General features: G+C 42.5%; 1 protein-coding gene and 1 pseudogene across 2 annotated transcripts in view; one reads left to right on the top strand and one right to left on the bottom strand.

Moving 5' to 3' along the window:
• Nucleotides 1–20,934, top strand: part of NVL (nuclear VCP like) — a 157,360-nt gene extending 136,426 nt beyond the window's left edge. Inside the window, exons 20-23 of one of the 2 annotated variants that reach the window (XM_075530690.1) lie at nt 4,593–4,669; nt 7,731–7,819; nt 8,971–9,041; nt 20,656–20,934. In XM_075530690.1, coding sequence (XP_075386805.1) covers nt 4,593–4,669; nt 7,731–7,819; nt 8,971–9,041; nt 20,656–20,700 — 282 coding nt within the window. In that variant the 3' untranslated portion in view covers nt 20,701–20,934. The remainder of the gene's footprint in view (nt 1–4,592; nt 4,670–7,730; nt 7,820–8,970; nt 9,042–20,655) is intronic. The other variant, XM_075530682.1, reaches the window with a different exon arrangement.
• On the bottom strand, nt 1,990–2,461 carry LOC142437405 (ubiquitin-ribosomal protein eL40 fusion protein pseudogene; annotated as a pseudogene).
• Nucleotides 20,935–21,578: the final 644 nt, after the last annotated feature.

Raw genomic sequence — 21,578 nt, 5'->3', positions numbered from 1 at the left:
AGTGCTCTGTGATAATAAATTAAGGCTGAAATTGAAGAGCCTAATTAGGCTCAAGTCTAATGAAGTACACCCCAACCAATCATAGGGTGAGAGACTCAGTAGGTCGTGCTATGGGACGTTCCTGCTTTAGTAATAGTTTAGAAAGTCCAAACATTTCAATCCTCTCTTCTAGTAAATCCCTGATACATGTTCTTACAACCTTATCTAGTCTTACAACTGTGGAAAAGGAATAAAAGCATAAATATTGTTTTCCTTAAAGTCACACAGAAAGCTTATTTCCCATGTCTTGCGCCTGTCTGAGATGAGCCTTTGTGTTTTAGCAACTGTGGCTGTTACATGATCTCCTGTCAACTTGAAATGAAGGGGTGGAGTCTAGCCTGTCAATCAGGTCATATCCATTCATAACTGTGTGGGCCTGGCTTTCTCCTGAGGATTCTGGGAACTCTGGTCTTCCTCTTTGGAAGCAGGACACACTCTCTCTGTGCTCCGTATTCCTGATGACAAGCCAAATGGAGCCACGCTGAAGGAGCCAGAGCTCTGGAGCTGGAGGAGACATGTGGAGACCCACCCCAGCACTGAGACTTTTCCGCTGCCAAAGGACCCATAAGACTTTCCACCTACTGACCTGTGATCTTGCTGCATTCAGCATCATTGCATGTGTTGTGTGAGTCTGAAGAGGACTTTATAGACTGGTATCAGACATATGGGCCAATATCAGACTTAGGGACTTGATCTGGACTGGACTGGGATGTTTTTCAATATACAATTTTTCTTTCATATAAGGCTCTTTCTTATACAAATATGAGTATCTATGAATTTGTTTGTCTAGTCAACCCAGACTAGCACAGCAACTAATAACAACTGGCAGGTGTGCAGTCTGTGAAATTCTTGCACAGCCCTCTGGAAGGAAATGCGGTAGTGTCTGATGGGCAGAGGCAGGAAAGGCATGCAGCCAGGTTGCCGGAGTCTGAATCCTTTCGTGTGGGAAACTGACACCGAGGGAACTATGAAGAGGACTGTGTGCCCTAACTTATAACAGGGGATCTGGAAAGCTGGTATTCTGTGGTAGGAAAGCCTCCACTTTGGTAAAGTCCAAGTACATTTTCCTGCTTTAAATATCGTTCCCAGTGGCTGTGGGGCAGCTGCAAAAAAATAAAAATAAAAATAAAAATAAATATCGTTCCCACAGATTCTCCCCTTACCAGCGATGCTGCCTTAAATTGAGCACATGGCTGATGGTATCTCCCTACAGAGGCAGACATCCTTTTGCTCTTGGTGCAGTGTCACCCAGCCCTACTTGTACCTTCCCCCATGCAGGTATTAGGTTTCCCCACCTATGAGCTTAGGGGCCTTAATGTAGATACCACCCACCTGTGACGCATTTAACTACTGAATATGCATGTCTTTTTTTTAACCTGAGAACATACTTTATTAACTGTGTTCTTCCAAACAAGTTGATTTTGTTTATTAAATAAATTATACCCTCATGAACTTTGCTTTTTTTAAAAAATAATTTTATTGGGGTCTCATACAGCTCTTATCACAATCCATACATATATCCATTGTGTCAAGCACATTTATACATATGTTGCCATCATTTTCAAAACATTTCTTTTAACTTGAGTCCTTGGTATCAGCTCCTTATTTTTTTCAACCCTCCCTCAGACTCCTTCCCTAATGAACCCTTGATAATTTATAAATTATTATTTTCATTTCTTACACTGACCATTATCTCCCTTTACCCACTTGTCTGATGTCTGTCCCCCTGGGAGGGGATTATATTTAAATCATTGTGATCGTTTTCCCCTTAATTCCCCAACTTCCCCTTCCTCTCCTAGTATGGCGACTCTCATTAATGGTCCTGAGAAGTTTATCTGTCCTGAATTCCCTGTGTTTCCAGCTCTTAGTACCCATGTATGTGCTCTGGTGTAGGAGGATTTTTTTTTTTCAGGTCAGTGAAAGTGAAACTTTGTTGAGGGCCCAGGGCCTCTGGGCTCAGGAGAACCCCAGCAGCAGGAGGCAGGAGAGCCAGCAGACAGGGGCATTATTTGACCTTCTTCTTGGGACGCAGGTTATTGGTGTGGCCACACTTCTTCTTGCGGCAGTTAACTGCACGGGGGTGAAGGCGAGCACAACACTTGCGGCAGATCATCTTGTCGCAGTTGTACTTCTGGGCCAGCTGGCGCAGGGACGGCTCGATGACACCACCACACAGACGCAGCACCAAGTGCAGGGTAGACTCTTTCTGGATGTTGTAGTCCGAGAGAGTCGGCCATCCTCCAGCTGTTTACCAGCAAAAATCAGACGCTGCTGGTCCGGGGGAATGCCCTCCTTGTGTTGGATCTTTGCTTTGACATTCTCGATGGTGTCGCTGGGCTCAACCTCAAGGGTGATGGTCTTGCCTGTCAGGGTCTTCACAAAGATCTGCATCTTTGTGTTACCCGCTCGGGCCGCCTTGCTGAAGAGCTGTAGGAGGATTTTTAAGGTAGAATTGGGGTCGTGACAGTTTGGGGGGGGGTAGGATGCATTAAAGAACTATAGGAACGTTGTATGTTTCATCGGTGCTATACTGAACCCTGGCTGGCTCGTCTCTTCCTTGTGACCCTTCTGTAAGGGGATGTCCAATTGTCTACAGATGTGCTTTGGGTCTCTACTCCACACTCCCCCTCATTCACAATGATAAAATTTTTTGTTCTTTGATATCTGATCCTATCGACCCCTCATGATCACACAGGCTGGTGTGCTTCTTCCATGTGGGCTTTGCTGTTTCTGAGCTAGATGACCACTTGTTTGCCTTCAAGCCTTAAAGACCCCAGATGCTATATCTCTTGAAATCCAGACACCATCAGCTTTCTTCACCACATTTGCTTATTGTACCCATTTTGTTTTCAGCTATTGTGTCAGGAAGGTGAGCATCAAAACCAGGTTATTAGAACAAAGTGTTCTTGTATTGAGGGAGTATTTGCATAGAGGTCCAGTGTCCATCTGCTACCTTAATACTTACCATATAAATATATGTACATACATCTATTTCCCTATTATTATATATAAATATACTCACATATGTAGACGTCCATTAATGTCCTTTGCCCTCCTTGTTCTTTTCCTCTATTTCCTTTTCCTTTGCTCTTGTCCCACTATCATGCTCGGCCTTCATTCGGGTGTTAGTAATTCATCTCGACTATATTACCCTTGAGCAAGCCCCCTCAGACATCCTAGATCCTCCTCGCCATGGATTTCAGATCACTTGATGTTCCCCTGTGCCTGGGTTGGTTGACACCTCCCTTCTTTCCCTCCACCTGCCCCTCTCCCGTGCCCCCCCACCCCCCGAACTATCCCTTGTTTTGTCCTCTGGATTGTGTATCCCGCCTATCTTAGCTAGATAGACCTGCAGAGACAATAATGAGCACAAAAGACAGAGCAAAACAAAGCAACAAACGAAAACTAAACAATAACCACCCCCAAAAGGCTAAAATGGAAGAAGAAAGACAGTTCGTGTCTTGAGGCTACCTATAAATGTCCCAAGATAGTAAAGGCTCTCTCCCTTCTCCTAGTTCCCATTGGTCCATCCAGAGGAGCCGAGCTGAGCATGCTCCGTAAACTGTGCCTGACTCCTTTATTGTATTCTCTCTCCTGTCTTTCTTATCCACTATGACTTCAGCATGATCTTTATGTGTTTTCGCCGTACATTTGCGCCTCTGGCTCTGTGAGTGTTGGAAGCTGGTCTCCTTTGACACTTTCAGGGCACACTTACTTTCGAGCTTAATACATATGTAGATTCAATTTTTGTGTGCTTTTCTTTCAAAGCTATTTCCTTATATTTTATTATTTTTTGCAGTGATATGAATATTTTCCACGTGTATATACGCCGTGAATCAGATCAAACACTCATGAACTGACCATATAGCTAGTATTCCATACATTTTAAGTCACTCAGCACCATTTTGTCTGCCTCTGCAACGTCTGTTGCGAAAAAATATTACTAAGTACATACTGTTTGTGTGCAGGGCACATTGCCAAAATTCCCAGACTGTCCTGTTCCTTAACTTTCTCAGCATCTCTTGGTGTGAGCTGAGGAAAGGTTGGCGCCAAGCGTGGCACTGAGTTAGAGATAGAGGACTGACGATATTTTGAGCTCAGAGAGCTCTGGATTCTCATGAGTAAGCCAGTCACTGCTCGTCCTCTCTCAGCCAGTGCAGCATTATTTTACAGACAGCCCAGGCACAGCAGAACGAAGCATGAAGTCATACTTAATTAGGTAAAGCAGTGTATGTGTCGTTTATTTAGGGGAAAAGTGGCTGTGCCTTTGGAAGGCTTGAGCATGCCTTGTACCCACACCTTCCATGTGTTTTTGTGTTGTGTTTGCTGCAACCGTACATAAACTCCTCAGACTTCATACATTGTTTGCCTTTAGCTTTTCCAAGTTTGTAAACCGCTTCTTAGCTTCAATGCTCAAAAATCGAAACTTGTAAAAGTCCTGCATTATTTGATCCAAGAGCCAGTAGCGTTCATTTGGTCAAGTAGTGACTGTGTGGAGTAGTGTTGGTCTTTAGAACCTCAATAAAAAATCTCCATGTTCTATTCTTTCTTAGAATGGCACCAAACCCCCACTGGACGCAGAGGTAAATTTGGAAGCAATTGCTGGTGATATCCGCTGTGATTGCTATACGTAAGTATTGAAATCTCAAGTGGGACATATATCACCCACTGACATTTTCAGCCTCTCAGAGTTCTTGAGGAATTGTAAAGTTGTAGTATATTATAAAGTTGTAGTATAGGTGACTGCCTGAAGGGAACCTGTCGAACCACGTGAATCTGAAGCACCAGGCTTCACCCCACCACTCTTAGCACTAGAGACCACGTGGGATGTGACATACGTGACCCATGTGCTTGTATCAGACTCCTGTCACATCAGAAAACTTTTTCACGCTTGATTGCAGCATGCCTTTCATTACAGAAAGCATAACGTACCCCCAAAAAAAGAATACAAAGCAGAAACTAATCTGGTCATGAAAGGTTAACTGTGAGGTTCGGTTTCCTGATCTATAAAACGAAGAATAGTGCCCACTTCACCAGTTTTGCAGAGGATTAAATGAAATTCACCCCAAACACCCAATATCATACCTAGTTCTTGTGTGCTGCTGTTCTCTGCATGAAGGAAGTGGCCACACTTTCTGTCTTTTCTAGCAGACTATTTGGGCAGACCTTTTAGTGCTGACTGCCAAACCACCCAGACACGGCAGCACTTCACCAAAAATAACCTTCCGCCCGACAGTTTGCAGGCCCCAAGATTGTCTTTTTCATAGCACACCTGGTGATTTCCATTAGTAAAAGCAAAAAATCGACATTTCAGCCTTCGGGGCTTTTGTTGGTTGTTCTTGTCCTTTCTTGTTTTTTCTTCATCTGTTTGCAAGTAAATTTGTTAACTTTCTCACACATGGAGATGGAGAATGAAACGGAAGTTTAACCAACAGAGGCATCGCTCCCTCGGGCTTGTCTTCAAATCCATTTCCGAACTTTTTTTTTTTTCTTTTAATGCCTCTCATCTCAATTTAATACAAGGTATTAGTGCAGTCTTCCACTACCTGTTCACATTCGTGTATAGCTGTCTCTGTTTACATTCGTGTACAGCGTCTCTGTTTACATTCGTGTACAGTGTCTCTGTTCACATTCGTGTATAGTGTCTCTGTTTACATTCGTGTACAGTGTCTCTGTTCACATTCGTGTACAGTGTCTCTGTTTACATTCGTGTACAGCGTCTCTGTTTACATTCGTGTACAGTGTCTCTGTTCACATTCGTGTATAGTGTCTCTGTTTACATTCGTGTACAGTGTCTCTGTTCACATTCGTGTACAGTGTCTCTGTTTACATTCGTGTACAGTGTCTCTGTTTACATTCGTGTACAGCGTCTCTGTTTACATTCGTGTACAGTGTCTCTGTTTACATTCGTGTACAGTGTCTCTGTTCACATTCGTGTACAGTGTCTCTGTTTACATTCGTGTACAGTGTCTCTGTTTACATTCGTGTACAGTGTCTCTGTTCACATTCGTGTACAGTGTCTGTTTACATTAGTGTACAGCGTCTCTGTTTACATTCGTGTACAGTGTCTCTGTTTACATTCGTGTACAGCGTCTCTGTTTACATTCGTGTACAGCGTCTCTGTTTACATTCGTGTACAGCGTCTCTGTTCACATTCGTGTACAGCGTCTCTGTTTACATTCGTGTACAGCGTCTCTGTTTACATTCGTGTACAGCGTCTCTGTTTACATTCGTGTATAGCTGTCTCTGTTTACATTCGTGTACAGCGTCTCTGTTCACATTCGTGTACAGCGTCTCTGTTTACATTCGTGTATAGCTGTCTCTGTTTACATTCGTGTACAGCGTCTCTGTTCACATTCGTGTACAGCGTCTCTGTTCACATTCGTGTACAGCGTCTCTGTGCCAGGGTAGGTTCAGTGTGGAGAGAGGAAGACCTGAATGCATGCCTTATCATTAAACAGTGTTTACAGTACTAGCACTTAACCAAAACAAGCATTGGATTCAGTTAATAATTTAAGCTCTGTGAATCTGTGTTTTCTATGTTACACAGATGGTCAGCCTCATGTGATAAACACATGTAATGCAGTGAAGTGAGTCCTCATGAGTCCTGTGAAAGTTAAAATGCAGTGAAACCCCAGTCGCACCAGGGTCTTCCGCTGGACCCACAGCTACGTTGATTTCATGTAGTGCTGTGTGGCTTTCGAAGTAAAGACTTGTGAGTTCTTCCGTAGCTTGTATTGTATCCACCGGGAGTCAGTGTTGACTCCATGGCAGTCAGTTAGGTTTGGTTTATTGTGTCCACTTAGCTTGAGCTCAAATCAAGTTCATCAAAGACTTTCTGGTCTTTTCCCTTTATAAACTTGGAGCCATAAATGATTTTTTTTAATACAAGCTTATTTCAACATTAGATAATATATGAGCATTCCAGTCAGCTCTTTCACATCTCACATTTGATGGCAACTTGCAGTGACCCTATAAGACAGAGTAGATCTGCCCCTGTGAGTTTCCAAGACTCTCAACTCTTTATGGAAGTTGAAAGCCCATGTTTCTCCTTCCAGGTAATTGGTGATTTCAAGCTGCTGACCTTGAAATCAGCAGGTCATTGAGTTACCACTGTACCACTAGGGCGCTTTTCACATAGTCCCGGAAAATGAAAATATTACAGTAAACTTTTAAAATAATGAAAATTTAAAAATAAATTTTAAAAATTTAAAGTAATCTTTAAGAGTTTCTCTCATTTTACATCTCTTTATATTAACATTACTATATTGAAACCTGTAAGAGCCAAACTAGACAGAAGTGCTTGGGCTCTCTGTGTCTTAGATTTTTCCCATCTTTGGACAGGGCTGACTACTTTTCTCCCCCTTATTAGAGTGGAAAGTTCCCACGTTCTCTTCTTGGACAGGTTTCTATGTTACTCAGGTTCTGGCTTTCCTTCCTCTGTAGCTCAGGAAATGGGGATACTGGTGATGCATTGCTTTTGTTTCCTCCAGTATTTCTTCTAAAAATTTAAATATTTTAAGTAAAAGCTGTTTCCCATTTAGGTTACTCCGCTTAGCCTATACTTTTTGCTCCGTTTCGTCTCTAGCTTTGTAATCTGCCCATTTCTGGGGACACTGTCTTCAAACGGCTTCCTGTTCCTCGTCGGTGTCTGGGAGTAAGTCAGTAAGAGCCCTGTCTTCTCATTGCAGGGGTGCAGATCTCTCGGCTCTGGTGCGGGAAGCTTCTCTCAGTGCCCTGAGACAGGACCTGGCAAACCAGGAGACGGGGAAAGAAAAGGGTATGGTTCGTGCTGCGTTCTCCCATTCGATCGACCACTCTGGATGCTCCAAACCCTGGAAAATGGCCGGAGTGCGCCCTTTTCTAGCAGTTATTTTCTACTGTAATACAGCTGCCTTTCTCTGAGGAGACCTGCAGGAGCAGGTGTGGTGTGTTACGGAGTGATGCTGCTGGGTAACCTCGTGGCCGGCAGCTCTCCGCAGAACTCCTGGGCCTTCCTTGCGTGTGTTCCCGTCCACTTCAGGGAAGCCTCCTCGTTTGTCTGCTGAGGTGGCAGCCATGTGCCCGTTAAAGCAAGCGCAGTTTAAACAGAAAACGTAGGCACAAGTGGTGAAAACTGGAGTGATTTCCCATATGTTGCAGCTTCCCTCTCCAAATACAGAATGCACGTTTTTCGTTGTATGACAGTTTGGAGCCGTCCTTTGCACTGCCCTGCACATTTAATAGTGTTTTTATGTGAACTGTTTGGGTTGTGTCGACAAAAAGGTTCATTTGTTACCTAAATTCCAATCGTGTGTTTTCTTTGCCTGGTTTCTGAAACCATGTCTCTTGTGTGTTACGTATAGAACACCTTTCTTCAAAAAGACTTACCCTGTCCTCGAATTCTGTGTGGACCCACACGTATTTTGGTGCCTCAAATGTTAGACATATTTCCAGGTATATTTCACCTGCTGATTCCAAAAATGGTGCCACTTCTCCCCATTTGAGCTCCAGTTTCTAAACTACTATTCATCTCACCCATAAAAAGCCAGGATATTTGAATGTAGCGTTAGCTAGTTTGAGATAGAGGAAGTGCACAGTGGCTTTCTTTAAAGTAGTCTCTGTTGTATTAAGTATTTGAGGGCATTTATACCTGTCTGTGAATTAAATGACACCATGTTGTATTTGAACAGTGTAGATTACATAAACTTGGAATTTTCGCAATCATCACTTCACCTTTATTAGGAATTAAAGCGCAGGCATCTTTAAAAGGGCCCAGGAAGCCCTGCTAATCGCAGGTCCGCTCGTTGAGCCCACCAGCTGTCCTGTGTGAGAAAGATGGCATGTGCAGCCCCGGAAAGATTTAACAGCTTCCGAAAGCCCCAGGACTTCTTCCAAGTCATACTGAGTGTCCTCAGCAAGCTCTTGATATTACATGCATTTGTTCCACAGGTGAACTCAAGATTAGTCTTAAACATTTCGAAGAAGCTTTCAAGAAAGTAAAACCATCTGTATCCAAAAAGGTAAGAAATGCTCTTAAATATATAAAGTCCCTTTCACAGGTTATATTTCACATGCCAGCTCTTCGTGAAGTCATAAGAAATTGCATGTTTTACTTTGATGCAAAGCAGTGTATCTATGAATGTTCCTCAAAGATTTTAGTTTGCATGTTTCTTAGAGACAAACATCCTCTCCTAACCAGATTCTCTACTTACTACTTACACAGAGAAGATTGACCTGCTGTGACCGGTTCCACAATCTCAGAATTTATTATCCGTTTCCTCCAAGTAGACACCCAAACGAAACCCCAGGGTCTGCACACTCCCGAAATCAAACTCACTGCTATCGAGTCATTGCCGACTCGAAGCAACTCCCCTGAGTTTCCAAGACAGGAACTATTTACGGGAATAGAAATCCCAGACTCTCCCCAGAGCTGCTGATGGTTTCATGCTGCCAACCATGCAGATCGCAGCCCAGCGCTTAACCACTGTACCACCACTACAGTGGCTGTCTACATGTTTACAAAACAATAACAACCACCCAGACTCACTGACGAGTCCATGCCGGCTCATGGCAACCTTAAAGGAGAGGATAGACTGCCTCTTTACGGGAGACTGTAACTCTTTACAGGAGCAGAGAGCTCCATCTTTCTTCAAAGGAGCAGCTGGTGATTTTGAAATTCCTCATTATAAAAGCATGAAATTTTCCTCAAGTGCAAGTGATGTGACCGTCCCCTCCTGTTATGAGGCTTTGTCTTTTTAGGGCTCAAAGAAGTACCCAGAAATTTAGACATTCTGCCACTGAATAGCAGTTAGATATTTGAATAGGCCAAGTACCTTTTATTAAATAAGATGTTTTTTTCCCTTGACAGTTCCTTTAAAAAAAAACAAACTCTTCAGATTGTCTTTAAGAAGTAGTTATCAGGCATCAAAGAACAAAAAATCATATCGTTGTATGCTCACCTTCCCAATACAATCGCTGAAGACAAATGGGTGCATAAGCAAATGTGGTGAAGAAAGCTGATGGTGACCGGCTATCGAAAGATATAGCATCTGGGGTCTTAAAGGCTTGAAGGTAAATAAGCAGCCATCTAGCTGAGAAGCAATAAAGCCCACATGGAAGAAGCACACCAGCCTGTGTGATCATGAGGTGCTGAAGAGATTAGTTATCAGGCATCAAAGAATAAAAAAAATAATTGTGAATGAGGGGGAATACAGATTGGGGACCCAAGACTCATCTGTACACATCTGTCTAGTTGTCTGTAGGCAACTGGACATCCCCTTACAGAAGTGTCACAGGGAGGAGATGAGCCAGTCAGGGTGCCATGTAGTACCGATGAAACATACAACTTTCCTCTAGCCCCTAAATGCTTCTTTCTCCCCCATTATCATGATCCTAATTCTACCATACAAATCTGGCTAGACAAGAGGATGTACCCTGATACAGATCGGATCTGGAAACACAGGGAATCCAGGATGGATAAACCCCTCAAGACCAGTGGTGTGAGTGCCAGTACTGGGAAGGTGGGGTGGAAACGGCAAACTGATTGCAAGGATCTGCATATAACCTCCTCCCTGGGGAATGGACAACAGAAAAGTGGGCAAAGGGAGACGTCGGATGGTGTAGGGTTCCTGAGGGAGGGGGGAGCGGGAAGGTAAGTGGAAAAATGAGCTTATACCAAGGGCTCAAGTGGAAAGCAAATGCTTTGAGAATGACGATGGCAATAAATGTACAGATGTGCTTGGGGGGGGGAATGAATATTTCTTTTAAAGATGTTAATTAGCTGTGTCCTTCTCAAACAGATGTCCTTCTTTTTATAACATCATTTCTTCAACATTTTTGTTTTAATGCACTTTAAAAAAACAATGGTAGCCAGTGAATAGTGGTAGCCAGGCATCTTCTAGTTCTTCTGGTCTTAAGTTAGAAGACCATGGACCATTAGGCTAATGGACTTCGTTAAGACTCTCATCCCCCCTCCGCCCCTTCCTCTGATTTTTCTTAAAGGCATTTTTTGAAGAAGAAAAAGCTTTAATTCAATATTTTATTTTTGTTTTTATGCTTTTGTGTCTAAAGACATCAACTTCAAGTTTGCAAGAGCTTGTTCCTTTGTTATTTCTTAAAATTGTAGCTTTAGTACTTACGTTTAGGACTGAATCGTTTCAAAATAAATGTTTATATTTGGTGTGAGGTGTAGCGGGCATGGTTACTTTTTGCAAGCAGCTGTCTAAACATACCAGCTTTATTTGTTGGAAATATTTCCCTGGCCTCATTGAATTACATGGGCCTTGTTTTGAAAATTGTTTTTGTGCATGAATCTATTTCTTCACTGTCATCTGTTCCTTTGATCTCTCTCCCTCTTTTTTTTGCCAATATGTTGATTATAAGAGATTTATAGTACGTCTTGAAATCAGATAGTATAAGTCCCCCAACTGCCCTCCAAATTATATCAAAATTTGTTTTCAGCTCTTTGCATTTATATATAAATCTATAATCAGTTTATCAACATATAAAATAAACTGAAGTTTAGGTATCTTAAAATTATTGAGTCTTCTAATCCATGAACATATATACCTCTCCATGTATTTAGATGCATTTAATTTTTGTTAAAATATATTCATTTGTTAGATCCATTTTATTTCTCAGTATTAGTCCAGTGTGCATCTTTATTGTTTTAAGTTTCAGTTTCTAAATGCTATTACCATATAGTTTAGTCAGTTTACTAATTGACATTAATGTGTAGTTTAGCTGACTTTCTCAAGTTCTTACTTGTTACTCTACTCTGCACACTCTCTGAAAAAGCTCCACGGGCTAGGGCGCAAGTCAGTACATGAGAGATGGCTACAAACAGGCATGCAAAGTTTGAGAGTGACTTGATTCCTAAATTTGGCCTTCTTTTCATCCTTGTAGTTAGTTAGCCTTATAATTAAGAATTAAAATTTTATGCTATCAAAGAAAACTTCACCTTTGCTTTTTTGCTTATCCTATTGGTTAAAAAAAAGTAAATTTGAAACCAAAGCAAATTATATTTATTTGTTTGGAGTGAGTTCTCCTTTCTGGTTCTGGTTTGGTTTCTAATCTTTTACAGTTCTATGCTGTGGCTCAGAACTCTTGTTTCTGATTTAGAATTCAGTTAAGAATTAAGGAATTGGCATAGTCAAACAATCTCTTTCACAATAAAAGCAAAAGAAAACATCGGCATTTATCGACATGTTTGAATCTCAGCTTGCTTTTATTTCTCCTTCCTCCCTCCCTCCCTTCTTCTTTTTTTTTCTCAATGATTAATGTATTGTTTGTTTTTTGTTTTGGTAAGAATATACCTAGCAAACCATACTCCCAGCCATTAAGTAGGTGCTGACTCACAGCCACCCCTGTGGGTTTCTGAGACTAAGCTGTGTGTGTGGGAGTAGAAGGTCTAGTCTTTCTCCCTTGGAGCTGCTGGTGGTTTTGAACTGCCGACAGTGGCAGATCTCAGCTCAATACTTTGGCAAGTCAACAGTTTTACCTGTTTGGCAGCATTGATTACATTCTTCTGGGGTCCTATTCTTTTCCAGAACCTTCCTTCACTACTTGCTGTTATCACTTTGATCCCATATTCTTTGGAAAAGCACAATGCTCAACGCAGATGTTTGCAAGCTAACCCTTAAACCAAAAGGGGGGTTGTTTTGGCCTAAAGACTCTTGTGTTTGTAAATAATGCAAACCCAACACAAGGGAGAGACGGGGGTGTACAGTTCATTGGTTCATGTAACAGGAAAGTTCAGAATGCAGCTGATACTGGGTGTGCTGCATCTAGAAACCTATGACTTCATCTCTCTTTTAGGAGCAGGAGGCTGTCTGCAGCCATAGGCAGATAGGGTACCATTTCACTGACCCCCTGCAGAAGGAGACCGTTTCCTAATACCTCTGTCAGGAAATGTCAGGGAAACCTGTGTAAGCCAATACTGTGATCAAGGAATTAGATTCTCTGGCTAGGCTGGGTCTAAGGGATGTTACTGCTCTCACTATGTGTCATTAAGGGCATTCCAACTCAGAACAACTCTACAGGACAGAGTAGACCTGCCCCCTAGAGTGTAGTAGGCTGGATGTTCACAGAGCATCGCCTCTGAGTGTCCTCGCGGCTTCTGGTTGACTTGAACCACGATCTTTCCATTCACAGCTGAATGTGTAGCCAGTGTGCCACTAGGGCTCCTCTAGGGAGTGTAAACCACACCGTGGAATGAAAGAGCTGTGCCCAGACTCTGCTGCCCAAGGCAGTGGACTTGGCCATGGCAGAGGGGAGGTTTGAGTCGTCCTTCATATGAAAAGAGAATCACTGAATTCTGCTACATGGCTACATGGGAAAAGGAACGAGTGTACGTTCTACTGGACATGCGCACAGAAAGAGCCGTCTGCTTGAAGTGCGTGATTAATTAAAGGGCCATGAGATGTCTAAAAAGAGGGAAGGGAAGACGAGAAGGAAAGAAAGTTCTTCCCCAGCACCACGGGGCCTGCCCTCGTGGTTCTGAAATGTTGGCCTGTTTTATGGCAGGAAGAAAACATGCCCTACCAGCTGGTTCTTTCTCTTTCCTCGGGCAGCTTCCTCCCTGGTGCTGGATGATCCTTAGTTGGCGGTTTGATGTTAACAGCATGGTCAGTCAATTCGGCGTCTAGCAATCGGCTGCCTAACAATAAGATCTGGCTTAGAGAGACCAAATGCAGAGATGTGACTCCAGCTAGCATGGAAGTGAGGCCTAAGACCAAGCTTTGCCTCCGCACTTCAGTCTACTCATTCAGCCCAGTGCTGCTTGGGAGGTGCCAAGCTGCTGAACTCTGTCTGAAGATCCCTGCTTTGCCCTCACTTCCAGTGAGAGTCTGTGTTCTGTTGTAATCCAAAGAACAATTTAATACGATTACAGTTTAACAGGCAGCCCCAGCCAACAACTCTTTGCCATTCTGTTCTCAGAATTCAGGACTGTTTTTCTCAGCTGTGGCATCCTCCCACCCCACCCCGCTCCTCCACTCCGTGGAGCCGCATTCTCTTGCCTAATGTGTCACTTCACAGATCAAGGAAGCGTAACGGATTCTGCTAGTCTGCTGTTTCAATATTAACCACTCACTGGAAACCTGAAGCTAAGTTAGCTGTTGATAAATTGAGATTTTTGAGCTTTCCGCCCCCACCCTCGATATTTAGTCTCAAGTAATAATAGTCTTTACAGCCCTGCCTACAATAGCACTGTTCTAGTGTCATGAAGCAAACCTTGCTCAAACATGACGTCAGATTCTCTTTTTCTTTATTGAAGTCACCCCATGGAAGCTCTCCCCTTGTACTGACTCCTTCATGGTGCGGCATCACTCATTGGCCATAGGCACGTCCACCCTCGTCTTCATATGCACGGTGATGTGGTCTGCCCATTTGCCTCTTTCTTTCACACTGACATTTAATGAAAGAAACACATCCCAAGTCAGAGTCCTTGGATTGCCTTAGATCCCTTCCTTCCACCCCCACAGCCAGTTATCATGGACATGTGTAGATGCCAGGCACTGTGTGAGATTCACAAAAAGACATAGGCCTTGGGCCTTAATCTTCCTGAGAAAGTAAATGAATTGCATGATAAACTACCTTAATGTACACATAGAGTGCATTACTAATCTGATCACTAATTCTGTAAGTTGTTGCTTGTGTTGACGAGTACCAACCACATGATGAAGGCAATGTGACGGAGTTTATTCAAAACAAAGTCGAATTTATCATTCTAGATGTGGATTGCTCTTTTGATCCTCTTAGAGCGCATCCAGGGCAAGCTTACATGTACATTCCAGGGAAGCGCCTTGATCTGGTGTACCCTCTACATGACTTTGATCCTCAGATTTGTTATCTGGAAATAGTCTAGGGAATAAAGATCGTTGTTTTTAGAAATTGGCAGATTATAAATTTTGAGTAAGTAAAAACAGATGACTTATTACTGTATTGTTTATTTTTCATGGTAGTGGAGTTTATTAGGGAAGTTAACAGGTGATTCAGGTGAGAAATTGTTCTGATATAGTTACTCATTCAGGATCGTTTCTTCTCTGCTGTGCCTACAGGCAGACCTTTCTCTGCACCTCAGCTTCTTGACCTGGTCTCTGCCCTTCTCAGGCAGTGTTACAAAGTTCATTCAGGGCTGCCAACAAATGCCCAAAGAGTGGAGAGCAGGGGGGTCAGGGATGTATACATTTTTTTAAAGTAAGGAATAATACCAAGGTAAAGTGACTACTTTCCTTGTGTGGTATATTGAACTGCCTTTTGTAGACTCAGTTTTCTAGAGGAACCTTATGTAGAGATTTGTTTCAAGGTTCAGTCCGTTGTGAAGGCTGGCAAGCCACAGGTGGTTGGCCAACTCACCAGCAAACCTCAAATCAGTAGGTCAGGTGCTAAGCTGCTGGATTGTGGTTGTGGGAGCTGGTGAATTCTAAATCTGCTCTTGGGAACCAGATCAGACACAAGACAAGTGCAGGACCGAGAAAGAAAATGCTCTTGAACTTTTTAAGAGCCTCCATAAGTAGGTGAGGCAGGTCACACACCCAAGAAAACACCTGATTGATTGGTTGCTCACATCTGATTACAAAATGAAGAACAATCCTACAAAACTGCCAACCCCCTGAGCATCACGGCCTAGCCAAGGAGATACAAAACATTAACCACTGCGCTGCCCTTAGAGGCACTTAAGAAACTAACAACAGTTGCTTGTGGATTGGTGAGCTGGGTATCCAGAAGACAAGTGTGAAAGAAGCTTAGCCTTTTATCCTGTTAGGATTTTAAATCATGAATTAGCAATCCTGATATAAAAAGTCTAGAAGACCAAGATCGTAATGGTCATTCTCTCTTATAATTCTCTTTTCTGTGTTTTCTGATGTTTTCAAATAATAATTGTTCTCATACTAAGGTCTTTTGTTACTTGCTCCAAAAGAGAGCTTTCTTTAATCTGCTTATAAGGCACCCATGCTTAGGATATCTTTATCATTCGCCGGCATGCAGAGAAGCAGAGGCCCTTTCCTTCTATTTCAGAGTGAATTCGGCAATTCACTACTATTTACCTTTTTCACCTTGAGAGCTGCTGGAAAGATCACTGCATTAGTAACCGTTAAAAAAGAAGCATCTTCTAAACTAGAGGTAGACATTTAAAACATGCCAGAAACTTGCCCTTTACCGTGTACAATTCAGTGACACTATTTACATTCACCGTGTTATAAAACCATCACACAAATATCTATTTCCAAAAATACTCATTTCCTCAAACAGAGAGTGAGCACCCCCCGTAAGTAATCAGTGTCCAGTTCCCTCTCCCCCAGCTGGGAACCAATAATGAACGAGATATTTTACGTTGGTGAGAGCTTGTAATGTTTGTCCATTAGTGTCTTTCTTATCCCACTCAGCTTAATATTGGATAATATTCCATGGTACGGATACAGCACATTTTCTGTATCCATTGATTTGTTTGTGGGTAGTTAGATTTTGCTCACCACTTGTCTTGCATACAGGGCTGCACTGAGCACTGGTACATAAGCATCTGTGGGTGTTGTTTTCAAGTTCTTTGGGGTAACTGGGTTATAGTTAACTCGCTGTGTAGCCTGTGATTTCTATAACTCTTTTGAAACTATCTCTTCATATCTTCTTGCAAGACTTCCACGTTCAAGACCATCATGGATGTACTGGTTGACTGTTCTTTTCCGAAGTACAAACAGTCTTTGCTTTTTTGACTTTTCCAGGTTTAGAAAGGAAATGTTGGTACTGAGTCCCCTTGATGGTGTTCCAAATTATTTTAGCAGCTATATTTTTAATTTTTACTGGATTTGGGCTTTGAAGTGAGACAGGCTCAATCTAAAGTTTATATGGAAATAAAAACAACAGCAGCCAGGAAAAAAACAGACAAAAATCAACCTGGGGATGGGACCTAAGATGTATTAACATATTCTTTTCAAAGTCTCCATAATTGGAATATTGTAGTACTGGCACATGACTTGACCAACATACAAATGGAACAAGAAAGGAAGTTCTGGACCAATCCGTAATTTAGATAAACACAACATCTCACAGAGTAGTAGATGATTCACCACTTGTCAGTTTGTCACTCTGTGGTGGCTTGTGTGTTGCTGGGATGCTGGAAGCTGTGACACTGATATCCTCAAAATGAGAAGAAACAGCTACAAGCTTATGTTAATAACTGGAACTTGGAGTGTATGAAGTATGAATCTAGGAAAACTGAAGATCATCAAAAATGAAATGGAATGCAAAAAGATCGATCTAGGCATTAGCAAGCTGATATGACTGCTGTTGGCCATTTTGACTAAGGCGGTCGTGATTGACTCTGCTGGGAATGACATTCAAGGGGCATGGCCATGCATTTATCATCAAAAAGACCTTTCCAGACCTACCTTGAAAGTACAGCGCTGTCTGTGACAGAATAATGTTTAACAATAGTCAAGGAAATCTTGTATAGGGTACAACTATTAAGTTAGATTTATGCAGAACTACTAAAGCTATCTGAAATTGATCAAACATGCTATCAGGATGCAATAATAATTATTGGTGATTTGAATGCAAAAGTTGGAAATGAAGAGAAGGGAACAGTAGTTGGGAAATATGGCCTTGGTATAGCCATGAAATTGGAGATCACATGATAGAATGTTTCAGGACCAATGACTTCATCACAAATACCTTTTTTAAACAACACAAAAGGCGATTGTATACTAAGACTTCTCCAGATAGGGCGCACAGAAATCAAATAGACTTCATTTGTGGGATCATATAATGGAGAAACTCAATATCAGCAGCTAAAGTCTAGGAGCTGACTGTGAAACAGATCATCAATTGCTCATGTGTAGGTTCAGGTCAAAGCTGAAGAAAATTAAAAGAGCCAAAATATGACCTTGCATGCATCCCACCTGAATTTGAAGAACAAATTTGATGCATTGAACACTAATGGTTTCAAGACCTGGTGAACTGCGGTGTGGCATCAAGAACATCATCATACGTGAAGAAAGCAAAGGGCATTACAAAGACAGAGAAAAGATCAGCAGGGTCATCAGAAGAGTTGCTGAAACTCCTTCTTAGTCACAGGATAGCTTAAGGCAAGTGGAAAAAATGATGACGCCAAAGAGATGAACAAATACTGTCAAAGTGCAGCTGGAGAAGACAAAATAAAGTATTGTAATGAAGTGTGCAAGGACCTAGAGTTAGAAAACCAAAAGGGGAGAACATGCTCAGCATGCCTGAAACGGTTCCCAGCTTCATAACTTGTCATCTTGGAGTAATTTCTTGTTTCTTTCTTTTTTAAAAACCACTTTATTGGGAGCTCTTGCAGCCTTTATAACATTCCATACATCATTTGTATCAAGCATATTTGTACATATGTTGCCATCAGCATTTTCTAAATATTTACTCTCTATGTAAACCCTTGGTATCAGCTCTTCTTTTATCCCTCCCTCACCCTCCTACCCTCATGACCCCTTGCTAAATTATAAATGATTATTTTCATATCTTACACTGATCACTGTCTCCCTTCTCCCATGTTTCTGTTGTCCGTCCCCAGGATGGGGATGTTATGCGTTGATCATTGCGATTCGTTACCCCTTCCTCCCCTCTTCCCCACCTTCCCCCTACCTTCCTGGTATCACTACTCCCATTTCTGTTCCAGATAGGTTTATCTGACCTGGATTCTGTATGTTGTGAGCTCTTATCTATACCCGTGTACATGCTCTAGTCTAGCCAGAACTGAAAGGTAGAACTGGGGTCGTGATAGTGGGGGGTGAGGGAGCCTCAGGAACCAGAGGAACGTTGTGTGTTTCATCGGTGCTCTGCTGCGCCCTGGTTGACTCCTGCCTTCCTTGCGACCCTCCTGTGAGTTCAAGCTGCACTGAAGTCATTAGCCCGACACCAGGCTCCGGGAATTGATGGGGCACCAACCGAAGTGTTTGAACAGACTGAGAAAGCGCTGGAAACACGCACTCACCTATGCTGAGAAATTTGGACGACAGCGACCTGGAAGAGATTCACATGTGTACCCATTCCAAAGAAAGGTGACCCCAGAGAATGCTCATTTATGGAACAATACCATTAATAACACATGCAAGCAAAATGTTGTTGGAGTTCGTAACAGTTAAGCAGTGCCTTGGTAGGGATCTGTCAGAGACTCAGCTTGAGTCAGAAGAGGATGTGCAACAACGGCGGTCACTGCTGGTGTCAGATGGATCTTGGCTGGAAGCAGAGAAGACCAGAACAGTGTTTACTTGTGTGTCATTGACTATGCAAAGACATTCAAGTATGGACCATAGTAAACTGGGTAGTTTTAAGAACAATGAAAATTCCGGAACACTTACTTGTGTTTAAGCCGAACCTGTAGAAGCAGCTCTGTGAACAGAATAAGGGACTGTTCCACGTGTACGTGAGGGTGATGTCCCTCACTGTGCTTGTTCAGTTCGTGTGCTGAGCATATAATCAGGGAAGCTGGGTAAGAATGCCTTATCAGGATTGGAGGAAGGCTTATTAACAACTTGCGGATGGCTGCTTGGCGCATCTACCAACAATTACAGCAAAAGTTGGCCTATCGACTCCTTGCGTGAATTTATCAAAACATGCATATTATCAGTATAAAGTTGTTTACATTCAGTGGCACATTATGTATAATAAAAACTACAGATTGAAAAGACTAAATTAAATGGTCATATTTGTAATTATGATATAATATTCTAAAACATGAGAGAATGTGACTCCTAGATAAGAGTCAGTCACCATTAGTATAAAAACAGAAGATTGATTGTATTTGCTATTTAAAAAGAAAAAGGAGCCCTGGGCACATAGTGGTCATGTTTGGGCTGCTGACTAAACCACCAAAGCAGCTGTTCCGCCACCAGCTGCTGGCACTTGACTGCAGTGAGGTTCTCTTGGCATGCATGCAGAAGGAGAAATTGGAAGTGCACATTGGTCACTTTGGAAGGTTAGGGTAGGACACAGGCGTCTTTCACTCTCTATATTTTGGAACCCTGTGAATATTTAACATGCCCAAAAGAACAGTTTCGTTAAATTGGATTTAAATTTTTTTCCAATTTAAATCTCTTTATTGGAGTCTCTTACAGATATTATAACAATCCATAAATCAATTATATCAAGCAAACTTGTACATATGTTGTCATCATTATTTTTAAAACACTATCTTTCTACTTGAGCCCCCATTATCAGCTCCTCTTTAAAGGTCCCCAAAACAAAAACATGCTGCAAGTATTTGAGATTAAATGTTTAGGCATGGAGTCGCTTCTGAATGTTACACGTCATTGTTATCACAGTAACACAACAGTCCAGTACACACCAGGCTGGCTAACATCTAGAAGACTGACAGCAGCAAATGTTGATGTGGTTGTGAAGCAACTAGATTCTCTCGTTCATTTTAGATGACAGCAACTTTGGAAAGCCTTTGGTAGTTCCCTGTCCGTGTTAATGAATATACTGTGAAAGACCTCTAGACAGCGGCACCTGTCGTCTGGCGTTGTCTGTTGAACCAGTACAGGCATGCATCCCTGTGGAAAGGGGTGTCTGTGGGAATGGAGAAGTCTCCAAATGTAGAGGCGGGGTGGTGAGACCAGCCCTCTTCAGTCACGCTCGATTGCGTCTTCTGTCTCCTCCCAGGACCAGGTGATGTATGAAGCCCTGCAGCGGTCTCTCAGGGGATGACGTCTCCAGCGGGTGTGGAGGAACCCACGGCCTTTCACCAGCGGAGAAGACCAGGCGCCCGCATCCCAGCTTTCAACCTGGTGCTGATGTGGTTATGTGGAAGCTTGTATTTTCAAACTCGTGAGGCCAAGAATGAACTGGAGGTTCTTCTGATTGGGCCAACTTAAAAAAAAAATTTTTTTTTTAATAATCACTGAAATAAAAAACTGATAAATTTTCTAAATAAAAATGTTATTTTTTAAGCATTTGAAGTATACAGAAAAGTGACAATTACATTACAGTGACCCTTTTTCCCTGAGCCATCTGAGCATAACTTGACAACCTGCTGACCCCTCACCCCCCAAATACTTTTTTTTCCCATTACTATATTCCCCTACTCAATCATGGCTGCCACAAGCAGATAGACGGAAAGTGCGAGGATACTTTCTCTTGCACCTGTAGCCCAAATCCTTGCTACAGACCAGGCAACTCTCCCAAATCAACAGCCTCTAAAGTCAGGTGAGGAATCTCCCCACTTCATTCACAATGAAAACTTCACTTTAAAAAACCAGGTGATGAACACGGCCTTGGGCTTCACCCCATTCTGGTTGTCCCAAGAATATCCTTTATCACAAAAAGTACATAGGAGGTAAGTCCCTCCAGTCGTCAGGTATGTGTGCAGTGATGCCAGCTATAAGTGGCTCCCAATTGCTGGGTGTGTTGGCAAGGTACGATAGATGATAACTGGAGTAAATAGGGCCCCTCATTGGTCTTACCAGCCCATAGTCAACCCCAAGACGAGGAAAATGCCCCGGCCATGAAAGGGGAGTTCTGCTTACTCAACCAGGTATCATTGAGGTGGGGCACACGGGGCTGTCTATCTGCGCACTTACTGAGTA

Source organism: Tenrec ecaudatus, chromosome 1, assembly GCF_050624435.1.
Source record: "Tenrec ecaudatus isolate mTenEca1 chromosome 1, mTenEca1.hap1, whole genome shotgun sequence".
In the NCBI taxonomy this organism is placed as follows: domain Eukaryota; kingdom Metazoa; phylum Chordata; class Mammalia; order Afrosoricida; family Tenrecidae; genus Tenrec; species Tenrec ecaudatus.
The sequence above is the reverse complement of the archived record's forward strand: the minus strand, read 5'-3'. Positions and strand labels throughout refer to the sequence as shown.